We start from the raw sequence: 17,426 nt of genomic DNA, 5'->3' as shown, positions 1-17,426 counted from the left end.
AATTAAACTTATTTTATTTATTAATTTATTTAAGTTAATAAACATCCTCTTACATTAACTTAACAGTAAAATATAAGTCGTTAAAATTATGAACATAATAGACCTAATAATACATAATTCCCGTCTATCTGGAGGGTATCAAATAATTTAGCACTAATAAGGCATCAGTGTGTGTGTGTGTGTGTGTGTGGTCAGATTTCGGCAAAAAAGTCTTTGATCTTCACCAAATTGATGCGTCTTATTGTCATATGTGACAATTCCTGAAAAACAAGAATGGAAGTTTGGTATGTACACCTAACGAACAAGTGTAATACCTCTTGAGAAAAAAAAAAGATTCCTGCAGGATTTTTTTTAAAAAGTAGATAATTATTTTTTTTTTCGGAAAAAGAAGTCTTATATGCATTTGGAAAAAACTCCATTAAATTACTTTTTTAAAAAAATAATAAATTTGCCTGAAGAACATAATTCGACTAACTATATGACTTGGAGATGATATAAGAAAAATACTTTTGTTAATAATAATAAATGTTCTGGAGAAATTTCATGTACACATTTGTACCTGCTTCTGGGTATATTTGGAGTAAAATATACTAAGAAATAAGCTTTGATGGCATTATTGTGTGGTTTAATTAAATAATAATGATGAAAAAAATGGGTCCCCTAAGAGTTGTACCACATGACACAAGTTCCAAAAACTTAGAATAATAACAGAACAAAAAAATATCAAGAATAAAGAAGTTCAGTGTATAACAAAAAAATAAATCCTCTGGAACACATGTTTCCTTTAGAATATACATAGAAATACATGTTTCTATTCATCTGTAACATCAACAATAGAAGAAAAAAAAAACAACTTTTGATTCAAAAGAAATCAAAGGAGAAAAAAATCGTATATGTCCATAAGAGAAAGTGTAATTTCAAAGGCTGGACAAGAGGATTTACCTAAAGGAGATTCAATACCACGTGACTTTAGTTGTGGTGTGTAATTGGTTCGCGGGCACGCGCGCCGGTGGTAGGGTACCTCTTCTTTCATGTTATTGCCAGCCAAGGGCGCCGGCTGATATTTATGAAAAAGGAAACTGGATGTAGAGAGCGGGGGGGGGACGAAAGTGGTGTGAGGCGGGAAGTGTGGTAAGGTACCTCTTCAGCTATCTATGCGGTTCTTCTCTTACTTCCAGTCTTCAGGTAACAGGTCTAGCAGCAAGGTGGGTTGCGCGCAAGAACCATCTGTTGAGGTCGCACCACCAGGTATTGTGTTCTTTGGTAGCCGGCGAACGAAACAGGCCTTCCACTTGTTCAACCGGAAGCCCTTCTAGTGTGTCCCAGTGCTGTGCAGCAGATCAAACAGGTGGCTGCATAGGACCTCGCCCTGGAGGTACGGAAATTCGCTGTCAACTTAGTTCGTAAACCAGGACATAGTTATGAATATTAAAGTGTGATATTTGTTGCCAATTTTTGTGGACAATATTTCTTCAGACTCTGTTGTTCTTTTATTCATAAAACAATGGCTGAAATTTTACGATATATTTACCTGTGTAACGCAGACTCTCCGGATAATATACATTCAAGTATATCCCCTCCTCTGGACCAAACATCGAACGCTATTGGTTCACAGCCAGGCACCGTTAGTTCTTTTACATCCTCTGCAACATCTTTATTGTACCCACCGGCGTCACCAGCGTCTTCTCTTGGTTCATTGCCAGCATCCAAGACAGAATCTGGCAATCAGCATCTCTATCATCAGCAACATCATCATCGGTCATTGGACAATCTGTCAGACGGTTGCCATACTCCTAGCCCCGATAGTTTTCGGTCGCCTAGTCCTATGTCGGATATCGAAGCAGGGACCACCAACAACACAAAACATTACACAGCATTATTACCGCCTCATTATTCACATCGTTATTCTTCGTCTATTGTGAACAAGTTTCAACAAGTTGTGGTGACTGCTCAAAGTGACTATTTAGAGGAAAGGCAGTGTAAAAAGATTTCAAGGAACACTTTTTCTAATAATAATAATAACAATAACAATAGTATTTTCTGCAATGACAGTGATGACATTATGTTTCAAGAAGACGAATCTCGTGATGATGATGATGAGGACTATGATGATATGTATGAACTCTGTGACAAGTGCGGATTCGAATTGCCCGAGCATAAACCATCTTGTGACGCAGCAAAAGTGCATTCAAGTAGTAAACCACACTCGTCAGCGTCAAAAAATTCCTCTGTGTCATCGTCCACGTTGAAGAGACGCTCAAATAAACTTGTCAGTCCAGTGGTAATGAAAAAAAGAAGGTTAGCCGCGAATGCACGAGAGAGGAGACGAATGCAGAACCTCAACAAGGCGTTTGACCGGCTTCGAGCTGTGTTACCTTCCTTAGGGAACGATCGACAGTTATCCAAGTACGAAACGTTACAAATGGCACAAAGTTATATCAGCGCTCTTTATGAACTGTTGCAGTGATGAAAGAACCGGTGATTTTTCCGAAGAACAATCAGGTACCTATTTTTAATAATAATTACTTTATCTTGTTTGTTTTGCTTTTGTTTATTTAGCAACGTACAATTCTCAAAACACTAATTGAAATATATTTAAAATTAGTTTAATAATTAATAATAAATTTAGATTATTAGTTGTCATTAACTATGCTGTATACCAGTGGTGTAGCCAGAAATTTGTTCTAGGGGTGCATGACATTTCAGGGAACCGGGCTTCTTACATATTTAAAACAAATCAAAAGTCTCCTTTCAAAATATGAAAGCATATGAAATCAAGATACATACATAAACATTATTATTATTATTATTATTATTATTATTATTATTATTATTATTATTATTATTATTATTATTATTATTATTATTATTATTATTATTATATCTCGGTGTATTATCTTTTTGAAACATGAGTCTTGACAGTAATTTCGTGAACTCAGAATCGCATGCTGTAAGGGATGTGTGAATAAGTTGTTCATAAGGAAAAAAACAAAAATTGCTTATGCAAATTCATTGTTTGGGTTTATATTGGTGTAAATTGATTTCAAAAAATACTATAAAAAAAAAAAGACTAGACTTTGATCTTGTTATAGTATAGCATAGTAATAAATTTGCAACTGTGTTCATTACAAAGTCAATGATTGTTTCAGTGGCGAATGGTTTTTAACGTGTCGACATGGTTTAAAATGTATTGTTTTCTAAATATTCTTCTTTCACATTTTGCTCTAAGCATGTAACAAATTTAATAAGCATATAACATAGAACTATCTATTTGGGGGTGAATCATTCCTTCACACCCATGCTGTATACTATTGTCTTGCTCGTGTGGTCATGGGGGGGGGGCAAAGTGGCTCAATGTTCGAGCGCTTATCTCTGGTCCGAAGGGTCCGTGATTCAATCTCCGTGCAAGTAAATTTGTGATAGACAATATCGTGTCCGTGGGTTTTCTCCGGCTACTTCCGTTCCCTCCACACATTCTTATTCACCAATTCCTCCATTATAATCCACTTACCTTAATCATACGTCTCCCTTGCAATAAAAAACCGTATAATCGTGGGACGTTAAACTGAAAAATTTCATTTCGTGTGATCATGAAGGTCTTGATAAGTTATGTTTTGGTATTAGTGTGGCCTTAATGGCTGACGTATTATTGTTGGTTACAAATAACGTATTTTCAGTACCATAAAATCAATTTTTTCCCCTCATATTCTCAAAAACTACGCATAAGAACTTATCTTCATTTTGTTCAGCTTATTAAGATCTATAAATAGATACGTATAATTATGTCATCCTTGAACATTTTTTCATTGTCAGCTAATACTCCTACTATTGTAGAAAATTTTTAAATTCCTCTGTTCAAAAGTAATTTAATTATTTAACCTATATTAATGATCGTTACTCGGTGAGATAACATTGTACGTAAAGCTAAGAATCTAAACATTGAAGGTACCAACCCGACATTCACTAGATAAGATAGCGTAGGGACCGCATGCACCAGAGGTAAGTGCTCTTCCACTGAGTTACCATGCCCCACCCACACCCCCACCTGTCTTATGTCGAATAGGTAACATGAAATTGACGTCTCATCCCGGAAAGTGTGTGTGTGTGTGTTTTTATTAGAAAAGTTCTGTCTCATCTCTATCTTCTCACCAAAGTTCTGTCTGGTCTCATCTCGTGAGCAACCCTAGCGTTGAATTTGGGGAAAAGTTCAACTCAGACAACTGACCTAATTAGAACTCAAACCAAATCAACCACTATAGTACTAAAGTAACAACATGAACTCTGTTTACTAAATTATTATGTTATTGAAATGAAATTGTAAACGTATTTCGTATCAACCCTATGTGTTAAAGAAAACCGGTCATAAATGCAAATGAAGGATGTGAAAACAATCGAAGCAATGAGGTCTATTGTCCATCAGCAAGTTGCATAGTCTGAGATCGAACTAGGGGCCTCTCTCGCCAAAGCGGAAGAATTTCATAACCTAACAATCATATTCAGGGTGTCTACTAACATTCCAAAATGAAATTTCGTGACTTTTTCGTGACCTTTCTTTTACCAAATCATAAAACTTCATAACACTTTCAAGAGCGAATTTGGGTGCGAATTAGACCGAATTTTCATCCATGCGATAGAAGCGTGGTTTGCTTGCGATATGATAGCGTCTAAAGTCGACCATAAACATTTCTGTTGGTGAATTTTGACGGTTTATAGAACAAAATTTTCCAATCTGTATTTACATTTGAACAGATAAAAAAAAATCGTGAGCCAAAAACTAAATTTCGTGACTTTTTCTTGACTTTCATGACCGTTTTCTGATTTCGTGACTTTTTCGTGACATTCGTGACTTTCGTGACCGATAGACACCCTGATATTGCTCTTAATGTTCGGATATATAATGACTGTTGCGCAAATTGCATTAGAAGGGTTAAAGGCGTATTTAGTGTTGCCCACCCCGAGACAAAAATTGCATTTTCAAATTTGAGACGAAGTCAAGAAACATAAAAATTCTTATCTTGTTATAGAGAGAGGAAACATGTTTCGAGTGTTGTGAGCATTGGCGGATCTAGACCGGGGCCAGGGGGCCTAGCCCTCCCCCCCTCCAGTTTTTTTAGTGACAAAAAATGAAGCTATTATTTATATATTTTTAAAAGCTTATAATACACTCATGGTATACCCATCATAGTCTGAGTTCGGCTGACCCCCCAGTTTTTGTCTTCTAGATCCGCCACTGGTTGTGAGCAGCATTAGTTTACCCAATTAATGTTTCGTGATTCATAGCATAAAAACTGATTTAATGAAGTGGTTGTACGAACAAAATGAAGAGTATTTGTCAAGATTTAAAGATATACAAGTCATTACAATAAATATGGTTTAAAGTTGTTATATCTGAACGTTTCGTGGACTTGGATGGATTTTGATGACCTCTAGATGAAACTGAGATATCATACATTTTGTACGTAAATTTACAAAGTGAAACGAGAAAAACTTCGAGACGAGATGAGAAGAGAAAGTGGATTCCAAGAATGGAGACGAAACGAGATTTTTTTTTTCTAGAATCGAGACGAGACTACAATTCGACCAAAATTTACAAGACTATATGAGAACAGGAACGGGGATTCTGAAAATCGAAACGAGACTAAACTTATTCGAAATCCGAGACAAGCAAGGGCGACGATTTCTCTGTAAATGGTGGGGGGAAGGGCATCCAGATGTAAAGGAGATATATGAGGATTTTAAGACAAACTGCATTCAAACTATTCCAAATATTGTATATTCATAAATACAATGTGAGGGGGTCCACATGAGCTTTCGGGGCTCGGGCCCCCAGGATCGGCGGCCTTGGAGACAAAACAAGAAAAAACCTCATTTCTTGTCTTGTCTCGTACTATTCTATTCGTATGCAAATGATCCAACAAAATAAACAGACCATAAAATACATTTTTTTCTGTATAGGTCTAATTACTTATGAGTATTTACCCCTCGATCATGGTATGTTGTTCCGCTCCACACCATCTATGAATTAATTAAGTCTAATTCTCACACAATATTTACAAGTTAAAGAAATATTAAAGTTTTGGAGTTAATCGTTAAAGTTTGGACAAGTTTTGTTTATCTTATTAACCAAGCTTGTACTGATATCTAACTAGTGTCATGTCTAAAACTTAATTCGTGTATACTTCAGGGTGAATTTCATCTTGATAGGTGGCTATATATCACATCTCTCGATAATTTTTCTCTCAAACGCTAATAATGTTGTCTAATAATGACTTATAGCAATTTGAAATAGTTTTGTGCAAGATTAATCAGGGCTAAGAACAATGTTTTATTTGACTAATTTTCTACCTATTATTCAATGTTCCGAGTATAGATTCTATCTTGTCGTTGTGGCGTAATTTCAATGCTCAAGAAACACATTTTTTGACTTCTTGACCCCGTATGTGTTTTCAACGTAATTGTCATCCCACTATCTATTATGAGGTGCTGTCCTTCTGGTTTTCGTTAGTTAGTTCAGTAATTTCAAACAGGTTTTATTTTATGGAATAGGGAAAGGGGACGGGAAGACAAGATTCTTCACTCGTGTTGCCCATTGCCCACGAGACGAGTCCAATATTTCAATACATAGATCGATCGATCGATATTTTCCAATATTGAAAACATCGATATCAAAATTTTCGATATTAAGACGAGAATAGGGCTATGTGATATTTCGATATATCAATCGATCGATCGATATAGATTTTTCTGATTAATATTCCAATATGTTTCGATAATTCTATATTTTCCATATTAAGACGAGATTAAGGCTCGCAAAATTTCGATTTATCGATCGATTGATTGATACTTTTCGATATTAAGACAAGACTAGGGCTATGTGACACCTCGGTACTGATTGATCGATCGATATTTTCAAGTATCGAAATATCCATTTTTTCTAGTAGATATTTCAATATTTTTCGATATTAAAGCAAGATTAAGGCTGTGTAATACTTCGATATATCGATTCATCGATCCACATTTTAAAATCTCGAAATATCGATATTGAATTTTTCTGATCGATATTTCGATTATCTTTTGATATTTTTCGATAAGATATATCGATCAAGTTTTGATATTTTGCCGACATCGAACAGCCCTATACGAGACGGAACAAGGCAGAATGTTCATGTCGAGATACGAGACGAAGGTCTTTCAATAGAAACGCATATACTTTTTGCGATGAGACAGTCCCAAATCTCGGCTCGTGGATATCATTATTGTACACTGTAAGTAAATTTTTACGTTTTTCATTAGTTTACGATTACGATAGTAATCATTAAACTATATAAATATATACCTCAAACTCAGGGGAAGCAATTGCCTCCTCTACCCCCCCCCCCCCAAAATGATACCCCTCGTTATATTGCTGAAAGAAGATATTTAGACCGAGACGAATAGATAAGATCTATTCTGTTTGTTTTATACCTATCATACTATCTATTACTAACTGTTTATAGAGTGTTATTTTCTCTATTCGGGAGAAAAGAGTTTGTTAATTATTGTGTGCTACGAAGGCAAGTGAAATAATAAATTTAGATCTATTAGTATTATTACTAGTATTTAACTTAATGTCCCGCGATTATACAAAGAGGCTGAAGGCAGGGGCGTCATTTAGGGGGGCAGGGAGGGGCATTTGCCCCCCTGAGTTTGAGATTTATATAGATTTTATCAATAGAATAGTAGTAAGTCAGTGAAAAACGCGAAATTTTACTTATATCAAGGGGTCTTGCCTCGCCCCCCCCAAGCCAAATCTGAAATAACGGTACTGGCTGAAGGAAACAGTGAATGTGGAATGACGAAAGTGGGAGTAAAAGGCAGAATCCCGAGAAAACCCATGCGCATGGTATTTCCCCGCCACAAAGTTTACTTGGCGGGAGCTGGGATCAAATCAGGGGACCCCACCCGCAAGATGGGAGCACTCAGCTATTGATTCATTGCTCTGCCTTAGAACTTCTGGGTAGATGCTGAACACAATTTTGACCTAAGTGAGGTCAATTTATAGTCTACAAAATCATTAATGTATTGAATAAAAAGTTCCGTAAAAAAAACCTCCAAAATATATTATACTATAGTATATCCTCGAAATCGGAATGAATGACAATGCTTAGAGTTATGCTATTTATTAAATTTTTCTCATTATCAGTAATATAGTGCACTTGCAAAAGAAAACAAATCTCATACACTTTCTCTTATACATATCTCTTTATTATTAATAAGTTAAAAACTTATTTACTGACTAGGCATATTTTTTGTAACTGACAGAGAATTACGTTCTCTCTATGTCAAAAGTAATTTATACACAAATTCTGTCTCCTTACTAAAAATGAAAATCAGAACGTGTTAATTGCATATGCTCTTATAATCTTACTATATAAACTACATGGGAGTATTTTGGGAGTATTTTCAGTGTTTATTATTATTATTATTATTATTATTATTATTATTATTATTATTATTATTATTATTATTATTATTATTATTATTATTGACAAGAAATGAAATGAAATCTTTAAGTTTTACGTTCTACGGTTATGCCGGTTAGGCTAAAGGAGACGGTGATGATGAGAAACGAATGAAATGGTAGAATGAAGAAAGTGGGAGGAAACGGGAGAATCCCGAGGAAACCCACGCACACGGTGTTTGTCCACCACAAGGTTTACTTGGCGGGAGCAGGGTTTGAACCCGGGACCCCATGCACCAGAGATGAACGTATTATTATTATTATTATTATTATTATTATTATTATTATTATTATTATTAATAATAATAATAATAATAATAATAATACGATGATTATTATACGATAATCAATACGATGATATTGATTTCATCCTGGTTCGGTTTTAGACTCGCTTGGCTTCGGTTCGCGTAGTCTCGGCTTCGATTCCCGGTTGGATACAGTTGAACGACCAAAGTGGTTCGGATTTCATTATAATCAGAAGGTGCACATCTCCTTTAGCCCAGCAGGCAGGCGTTGAAAATTTACCGGGAAGAAATGGGTAATTTGCTCGTTTGTGTGCTTCAGAATATGTAAGGAGAGCGGAAGTTGTGTTTATTTTTCTTTATAAGCGGTTTTAAACATGGAACTATTTGACAAGCGGATTGGACTACTTCGTGCAATGTTACCGCATGGTTGGACTGTGGATTTTGTATTCTGAACATGTCTGCATGTATCCTTACGCAAAGACGAGAAATTACACTTAACAAAATGGGTGCAAACTTCCCTAACCCTACGCCAACCCTACCCTACTCTATTATATCTCTTATTAAAGTGGTCAAAAATTTTAAAATTTTCGTATCTGTATTACGCTTTTTGTCGAAAACTAGGCGATTGACCGACTTCAGAATAAATGCCTTAACACTAAATGGATAGTCGTTGTATTTAACTTTCCAGAATTTACGCATAACAATAATTAAAGTATTATACTGTATGGGAAAATCTAGCAAAGATTACTGGAAATAAGAGCTGCGTATTATAGATGGCTGTACTCATCTACCATTAGGTAGATCGTTCTTACAGCAAACTCATTTTTTGTTTTACTTTACCTTCAGTGTCACAAACTATCATTATTTTAAAACTTTGGTTATAGAGGCAAGCATATTTGATTGTAGTATGCTTTATACAGGGGTGTATGCTAATATTTTTTTCAAATAATCGTAGATGATTTCATAGCATCCAATAGAAAAAAAGTTGCTTATACGGACCAAAATTGAACTCATTAAGATACCACGTGTCATAACTGCTAATAAATTTGTTGGACTATTTAGTAGGATTAATAGGATTTTAATGTAAGATATATAATACTGTGTGTATTTTAGATCGTAAACTACAAGTAAAACAGGCAGGGCAGTAATTTGTGGGGGGCCAGGATAGGCAACTGCCCCTCCAGGGAAGCTCCCCGCCATTCCAGGGGGTGCCCATTTTTAGACAAAATGTTGTTACTCCATATACGATATGAACATGAAATTATAAATGAAGTATCAAACAGGTTCAATACATTACATAAACAAAACAGCATACAAAAGGTAGTAAATAAAACAAAAAGGAGTCGTGAGCCCATTTCAGTGAAAGATATCTACTATTAAGAGCCCTAGAAATAATATGTATTCGTATGGCTTTGAGATATGTCAATATTGTACTCTCAATTTGTCATATATGGAACTGGCCCAGGGGCGTGACTAACGGCCCCGCAGACCTTGCAGTGCAGGAGGGTCCACAGGTTGCAGGAGGCCCATAAAGAGTAAGAGAAAAATGGAAAGAGGGGGGCCCGAGAATTAGAAAATAAATTTCTAGGGAGCCCAAATACGGGTACTAATGCTTGCCCTTCCCCCCCAGAAAAAATCTAAGTTACGGCGCTGGACATAAGCAACTTAATAATAATAATAAAAAAGAAGCTGACATTCAAAGTCGAATAAAAACTAATGGAATTGTAGTTTTTATAAAATATCTTATTCCAGTACGAAGTAATAACACTTTATTGCCCTCATACGCTTTATATTCATGTCATGCTTTTTAATTGTAACTACTCAACGGGCATTGGCTGCTGGTTAGCACTTAACAGTTATAGAATAATCTACTTGTATAATTGTGTATAATTCAGTAGCAATATCCTGGCAATATTAACTAGATATTTGTTGCATTTTTTAAAATTTTCGCAGCAATTCACTGCATTCTTTCTCATCTAGGTAGTAATTCACCATAACTTTTCACTTTTTGAAAGCGGTGGCTTAGTGGTAGAGCGTTCACCTCTGGTGCATGGTGTTCCGGGTTCGATCCTAGCTCGCGCCAAGTGAACTATACGGTGGACAAACACCGTGTGCGTGAATTTTCTCGGGACTCTTCCGTTTTCTCCCACTTTCTTCATTCCACCATTTCATTCATTTCTCATCATCACCGTCTTCTTTAGCCTAGCCGGCATAACCGTGGGACGTAAACTTTACAGATTTCATTTCCTTTTTTGTTTTTCTACATTTTGTAGGAAATTTATTGTAATCTATCATATTTTGCTAGAAATTCATTGTAATCTGATAATTTTTGCCAGTAATTCGTTGTTTAGAATTCATTATTAATGTTCATGGGTGCAACTGACTACAAACGTATACTTTATATACGCTAAAGACCAACTGTAATTTTCCGCATTTCTTAAGGATATTTGCAGTTTTCCAAATTTGTCACTTTAATCATGATTTCCTGGATGTATTACCACTTTTTCTTTCTTTCATATTTGTCAGTGAATACTAGTAACTGTTGTTTCTGGCATTATTAATTCTTCCTTCAGCATTTTGTATGAACCAATGACTCATTATAATTTCCATATTCAACATTATTTTGTTTTGAATGGTTTATTTATCACTGATTTGTGCAACTTTTTCCGTATATTTTCTTTTGCAGTTATTTATGATGATGTGTCAGATTCTGCTTTATTTGTCACTATTTCATAGTAATTTATCGTATATGGCATTGTCAATGTTTCGTTTTAATCTTTCATATTTCCCATCAATTTAATATATTCTACCACATTCGGCAGTATTTTGCTATACTTTGTTGCATTTACAAATAATTTGTTGTAATATTCCATATTTGATCATGATTCACTGTAATCATAATGTATGGCAGTATTTTTTTTTTTTTTTTGTAATTTCTCATATTTGTCACCGATTCATTGTAATCTTTCATTTTGTCACTAATTCATTGTAATATGGCGTATTTGACAGTATTTTATTGTAATCTGTCATATCTAGCAGTGACTCACTGTAATCATCCATATTTGACACTAATCCATTTTTATTTAACAAAAGAATCTTTCAAAAGGCATACAAATATTGTAAAATTTAGCAATTTCTTATAAATTTGTTGATAAAAGATTATAATTCGACTACTATTATTCTCTTTGATCTCCCCCGGCCCACTGATTAATTTTTGCATGTAATTATGTGTATGTGTGAATTAAATGTAACGAAATATTTGGCCTAATTATTACTTTTTTCTATTTGTTTCAGGTGTTGTCAGGGATCGATCAACAGTACTAAGTGACTTAATGAGGTATTAAGTACGGTAATTTATGAACATATTATAATGCCAGTAAAATTTCAGGGTTCACTTGGTCCAAAATGATAATTAAAAAAGAAAAAAAAGATATGTATCTCAAGCTGTGCTTGTAAATAATGTGCCAAATATATTTACTTGTATATGAAGGAGATGATTAATTTCAATTGTCATAAAAGATTCGTCAAAATAGCCATTAAGAACTGAGAAAAATTATCTTTACAGATTTACATAAAGAATTTTATTCTTAGAATTCATTAGTACAGTCTTGTCTTTTTTTTTTAAAAAAAAAAAAAAAAAAAGAAAAATCTGAGCATCATCTTTTTTTTTCTCAAAAATCCTTGTATTCGAATCCATAAATGGAAATAAATCTAACAAATTTGACTCTTATAAGACCAATTGAGATCTTAAATTCAATGCTAAGTTATTATAATTTTTTTCGTGTGGTTGTGAGAGTAAAGAAAGGTGTAACTAATTCTTTATAGCAATAGATTATATATAAGCTACATTAATGAAATATTTTTATTTTTTTCGATACTATTATGTTAATTATACTGTACTGTTTCACCAGTATGACTTCGCGTTCTGAACAGATAATTGGTTCGAACTTTAAAGCGTCCTTTCTCAAGACCGAGGCCATACGAGACATGGATCTAAAAGTGTAATCCGATCTGCCGTAATGAGTTAAAAACTAGAATTAGGGGAAAGAGCAATTTGGACAGATAATTGAGCTGAAGCTACAAACATTGTTATGGGCTTTTAGTACGGTATCCTTTACTTTTCTTTCTTTTTTTTAAAATAAGAATAATAACTTAGTAATAATAAAATAAGGAAATTTTGGGAACTAGGACACTTAATACTAATGTTGACTCAGTGGCGCATCCAACCCGTGGCCGGTGAGTTTTAGGCACCCCAGTTTCTGGAGTAATAAAAAAATGATTAAAGCTATTATTTGTATATTTTTTAAGGTTTGTGGTAAGCGTTGCCTTTTATTCTTTATTGGAACATTTTTGAAACTTTATATATAATTTCAGTTGCAGTTTTTCTGTTATACAATATATATAAAACCATACTTGAGGTTCACAATGTCAACATCTAACCAAGGTATAATATCCATCGAGAGAGAGAATTAAGTTGGAAACCTCTGTAGGATGCATGAAAAATTATAAACTCATTATATACCTAAACCCATGATAGATATGACTGCCCCTTCCCAGTTTTTACCTTCTAGAGCTGTCACTGTGCTGAGTATTTTTTTTATATATATTTTGTGGTTTAAGCCTGTTAATTAATATGGAGAATATTTCTCTGCTTTGTTTGTTTGTTTGTTAATGATTTGTAATTTTAATGAAGTGTTTCTTATTTTGTGAAAACTAAATTCTGTTTCATATAATTATAATAATCTTTAACAACGAAATTTTACTTTAAATAGTATAAAAAAAAACATATATTATGCAAATTCATTTTGAAAAAAAGCAAGAGAGTACTTAACTAGAAGGAAAAAAAACGGTAAAATTTCCAGTAGCGAATCTAGAAAGTAAAAATTGGGGTGGGGGAAGGCAGCCAGAACTCAGACTACATTAGGTATATCATGAGTTTACCCAACTTTCAAAAATATATGTAAATAATTATTTTTATCATTCAAAAAACTGGGGGAGGCCTAGGCTCCCGGCCCCGGGCTAGATCCGCCACTGAAAATCGCATAATTAAATTTCTATTAATCTCAAAGAAACCATAGAAAATAACCTCCATATAAATCAAATATAAAGATGATTTAGGATTTAACACCGTTATTATTAAGATGGTAAATTTATGAATCTCATTTCGCACTTTTTTTTTAAAAGTCTAATCTTTATATGTGCACCAGGGTAAAGTGACGAAGCTCATTTTGAAGTTCCATTACGAATACTACACTTTCTAGCAAACAAGTGAGTTAATATGTAAGAACTTGAGACCAGATTCTTTCGATGGGTGAACTTTAGAACGTAATATATTAATTACTTGCAAATTAAATTAAATATAAGAATATTGTTATCATACAATTTCATAAGTCTATTTTTAATACAACATATTAATACTCATAAAAGACTTTTTATGTAAAATCAACAGTTTTCTAACTAATTTCTTGATTTGTTGCAAACTATTAAAACTGTTTTTGTTCTGTTAATAATTTATGTGTGTTGACACTAGAGCCATCTTCTGGACATAAATCAATAATCTGAAACCCATAAATTGTGAAATTCAACAGATATATTTAAGTATTGTAGATATTATGAGGTTTTTAAACAAGCTATTTTTGCTTTATTAAAAAGCTATTCTCTGTATTTTAAGAAAATAAAGTGCAATCTTCCATTATACATCTTTTTCATTTAGTTTAGGATAACAGGTTTTGAGAAGATGGCTGTTTCGTCTGTTTTAAAGAAAATAACACTATACACACAAAATGTTGAACTTTTTTCTGTATTTACGTTGTTTAAGAAAATTTTAAAATTGTTATACAGCAGTAAGCAAAGAATTGGTCTCGGGATGTCTTATCTTTAAAAAAAAAAAAAAAAAAAAAATGCAGGCATTGAACTTTGAAATACTTCTGCATTTATTGTGTTTAAATTAATTTAATTGTGCGCTTTTGAAAATTCTATATATTTTAATTTTTGTAGTATATTTTAGTGAGGATAACCAACGTGTTTCAAAGGGAAATTTGGAGTATGTAAGTTTCAATATGAACACTATAAACCCAATATATATAAGTGTTTGCCAACTAAGGGTACTGTTTTGTTGTAAATTGATACTGAATGTTAAATTGGATATATTTTGTCGAAACGTTTACGTTAGTCCCTCTCTAGGCCGGAAGCCAGCCCAAAAATCTGGGGGGGGGCGGTAGAAGTTAGGGGGGAGGCGATCCAACCATATTATAGTTCATTTGCAAGCCTACCATGAAAATTTTAGGGGGGCAGTAAATATTTAGGAGGGGGCCTGCCCACCCTAGCCCCCAGTGGATACGGGCCTGTCCCTCTCTCTAATTACGTAATCCCATTATCTTCCGGATACCGCCTGTTCTATTCTTTAATGATGACTGAAGGAGACAGGTGATTACTAAAAGAGTGAATTAATATGATAAGAGTTCATGAAATGAGAATGTGGAAGAAAACAGGATAATCCCGAGTAAACCCACGGATACGATGTTGTTCACCAGAACTCACATTTTCCGAGATCCAACCAGGAACCTTCGCACCAGAGTTGAATGTTCAACCTTTTCTTTCTTTTTTTTTTTTTAAAGGTCAATCAAGCATGTTTCAACAGTAGTGGAACTGGAAGGTGAAAACTGAGAGAAAGCAGCCAGAACTCTCAGACTATGATAAGTTTTTCATGATTTTACTACAAGCTTTAAAAAAATATAGAAATAATATCGTAAATTACTTTGTCACTCAAGAAACCCCAGGCCCCAAGATAGATTCGCCACTGTGTTTGAGTTTTCTGAATAACATGAGTTTCCTCATTTCGGTTTTTTTTTTTTTTTTTTTTTTTTTTTTTTTTTTTTTTTACCCTTAAGTATTTTAGCAGGGACATGAATAAATACATATTGAGAACAGGCAAAAGTACCCAAGTCTTCAGTGGAACTCAAATTATTCATAATGGATACCACTAAGCAACCGTGTCCCCTATTTTGAACAAGGCTGTACATTTTCAACAACTTACGATAAGTGGATTTAACAATTAAATAATCAGTTTCGATATAACATTACGTATTGCATAAATTAGATACAGTGGTTCCCAAGCTTACCTACCTGGAGCCCGCCTTCATAAACCTTGCAGTTTTACGTCCCCTATCCTTGCTATTACAGAGAGAAAATGTCTAACATGTACCATCTGTAAAGTTTGCTAAATCTAAATAAAAATTGTCATTTCAAGCAGGGGCGCCCGGAGAAAATTTTCTAGGGGGCATCTCCATGGTTGATCTATTACACCTTTATTACCCATGATTTCAAGGAGTGCTTTATTCACAGTTATTTCTGTCAGGAGCTTACGCCCTCTTTGCTCACTCTTCACGCCCCATAGATTGAGAACCACTGAATTAAAACAATATTATTTCTTTTGTTGTCTAATGTAAAAAAAAATCTACCTATTATAGCATATACAACAAACCGTCCAGTAAAGATTGTAAAAAGAATAATAGATTTAGTTGTATTATATGCAACATATCTATTCTGCAATGCAGGATTTTATTCTGTGATAATAAAATATTAAATTTTTATTGCTCAGTGTTTATACAAATATTATGTAGAGTAATTATTTTTAAATGTAGAGCATATTGCTTTATTTTAAAAGTAATATTATGTAAAAAGAAAAGTAGGTTTTAAATAATAATAACAATAATTACTTTTATGTAAATAGAACGTGTGCCAATTACTTACATCCTACAAAAATCATATAAGATTTTACATATATGAAAATATTCTTTATGTGCCTATTTCTGTGTTGATGAGTTGTGTTTATTATCATATTAAGTTGTATATAAATGTGTGATTGAGTAATGATTTCCTTTTTCGTATGAGCATTCATTCATTCTTTTTTTTTTTTTTATCTCAGTTTCAAAATTAAGCATTACTTCATGTAAAATTATTATTTTCATCATTATTGTCAATATTGTGTATCTATCATTTTTTTGAAGAGAAAATTATGTCAATGTACAACATATCAGTAAAAAATATATTTGCTCAGACTTTTTTTTAAAAAAAAAAGAAATAAAACAACATTGTTATTACAGAAATACATCATTTTTTTATTTTTTGTCCTTGAATTATAGTATACAGTAGAACCTCGATTTACCAGTAGTGTTGTCCATCCTCGTCTCGATTTAGAGCTGTCTCATGTCGAAAAGATGTGAAGAAAGTGCTGTCTCGTCTCGCAAGGTATATCGGCTTCTACTGAAAGAGCTGTGTCTCGTCTTGTCTCGTAGAGAATACCATTTACATGTGTCTCTCGTCTTGTGACTGAAATGAATTTGTTAAAAAAAAAAAAAGGTAGTTTCAGCTTTCGAGTAAACATTCAACTAAAGAGCATAAAAGATATGACAAAGGTTCGTAATAAAAGCTAAACAAACAGATCGACAAACGAAAGCGTGAATGTGCATTGTTTTTCGTAAAGAGTGATACCTTTCGTTGGGAAGGGTTCAAAGTTTTTTTTTTTTTTTCTGGCAGAATCCAATATGTTTATGTACTATTCTGCCGTCCTAAGCGAAAAGACTTTAACGCCACATTTTTCGAAAATCGAGATATTGGTATGGGAATGTTCGTAGTACAATTCTGCATGTAACTAAAGTGAAATTTACGTGGTTTGACCA

The 17,426-nt window shown here is 33.7% G+C and overlaps 1 protein-coding gene across 1 annotated transcript; it reads left to right on the top strand.

Moving 5' to 3' along the window:
- Window positions 1-1,193: 1,193 nt before the first annotated feature.
- On the top strand, window positions 1,194-16,843 carry LOC145663149 (uncharacterized). The gene is made up of 2 exons (XM_081729471.1): window positions 1,194-2,502; window positions 12,040-16,843. The coding sequence occupies exon 1, from the start codon at window positions 1,505-1,507 to the stop codon at window positions 2,465-2,467; it is 963 nt and encodes a 320-aa protein (XP_081585597.1). The 5' UTR covers window positions 1,194-1,504; the 3' UTR covers window positions 2,468-2,502; window positions 12,040-16,843.
- Window positions 16,844-17,426: the final 583 nt, after the last annotated feature.

This window comes from Thermobia domestica, chromosome 10, assembly GCF_964235325.1.
Source record: "Thermobia domestica chromosome 10, izTheDome1.hap1.1, whole genome shotgun sequence".
NCBI classification, from domain to species: Eukaryota; Metazoa; Arthropoda; class Insecta; order Zygentoma; family Lepismatidae; genus Thermobia; species Thermobia domestica.
Note: the sequence above shows the minus strand (reverse complement) of the source record. Positions and strands in the feature narration are given on the sequence as shown.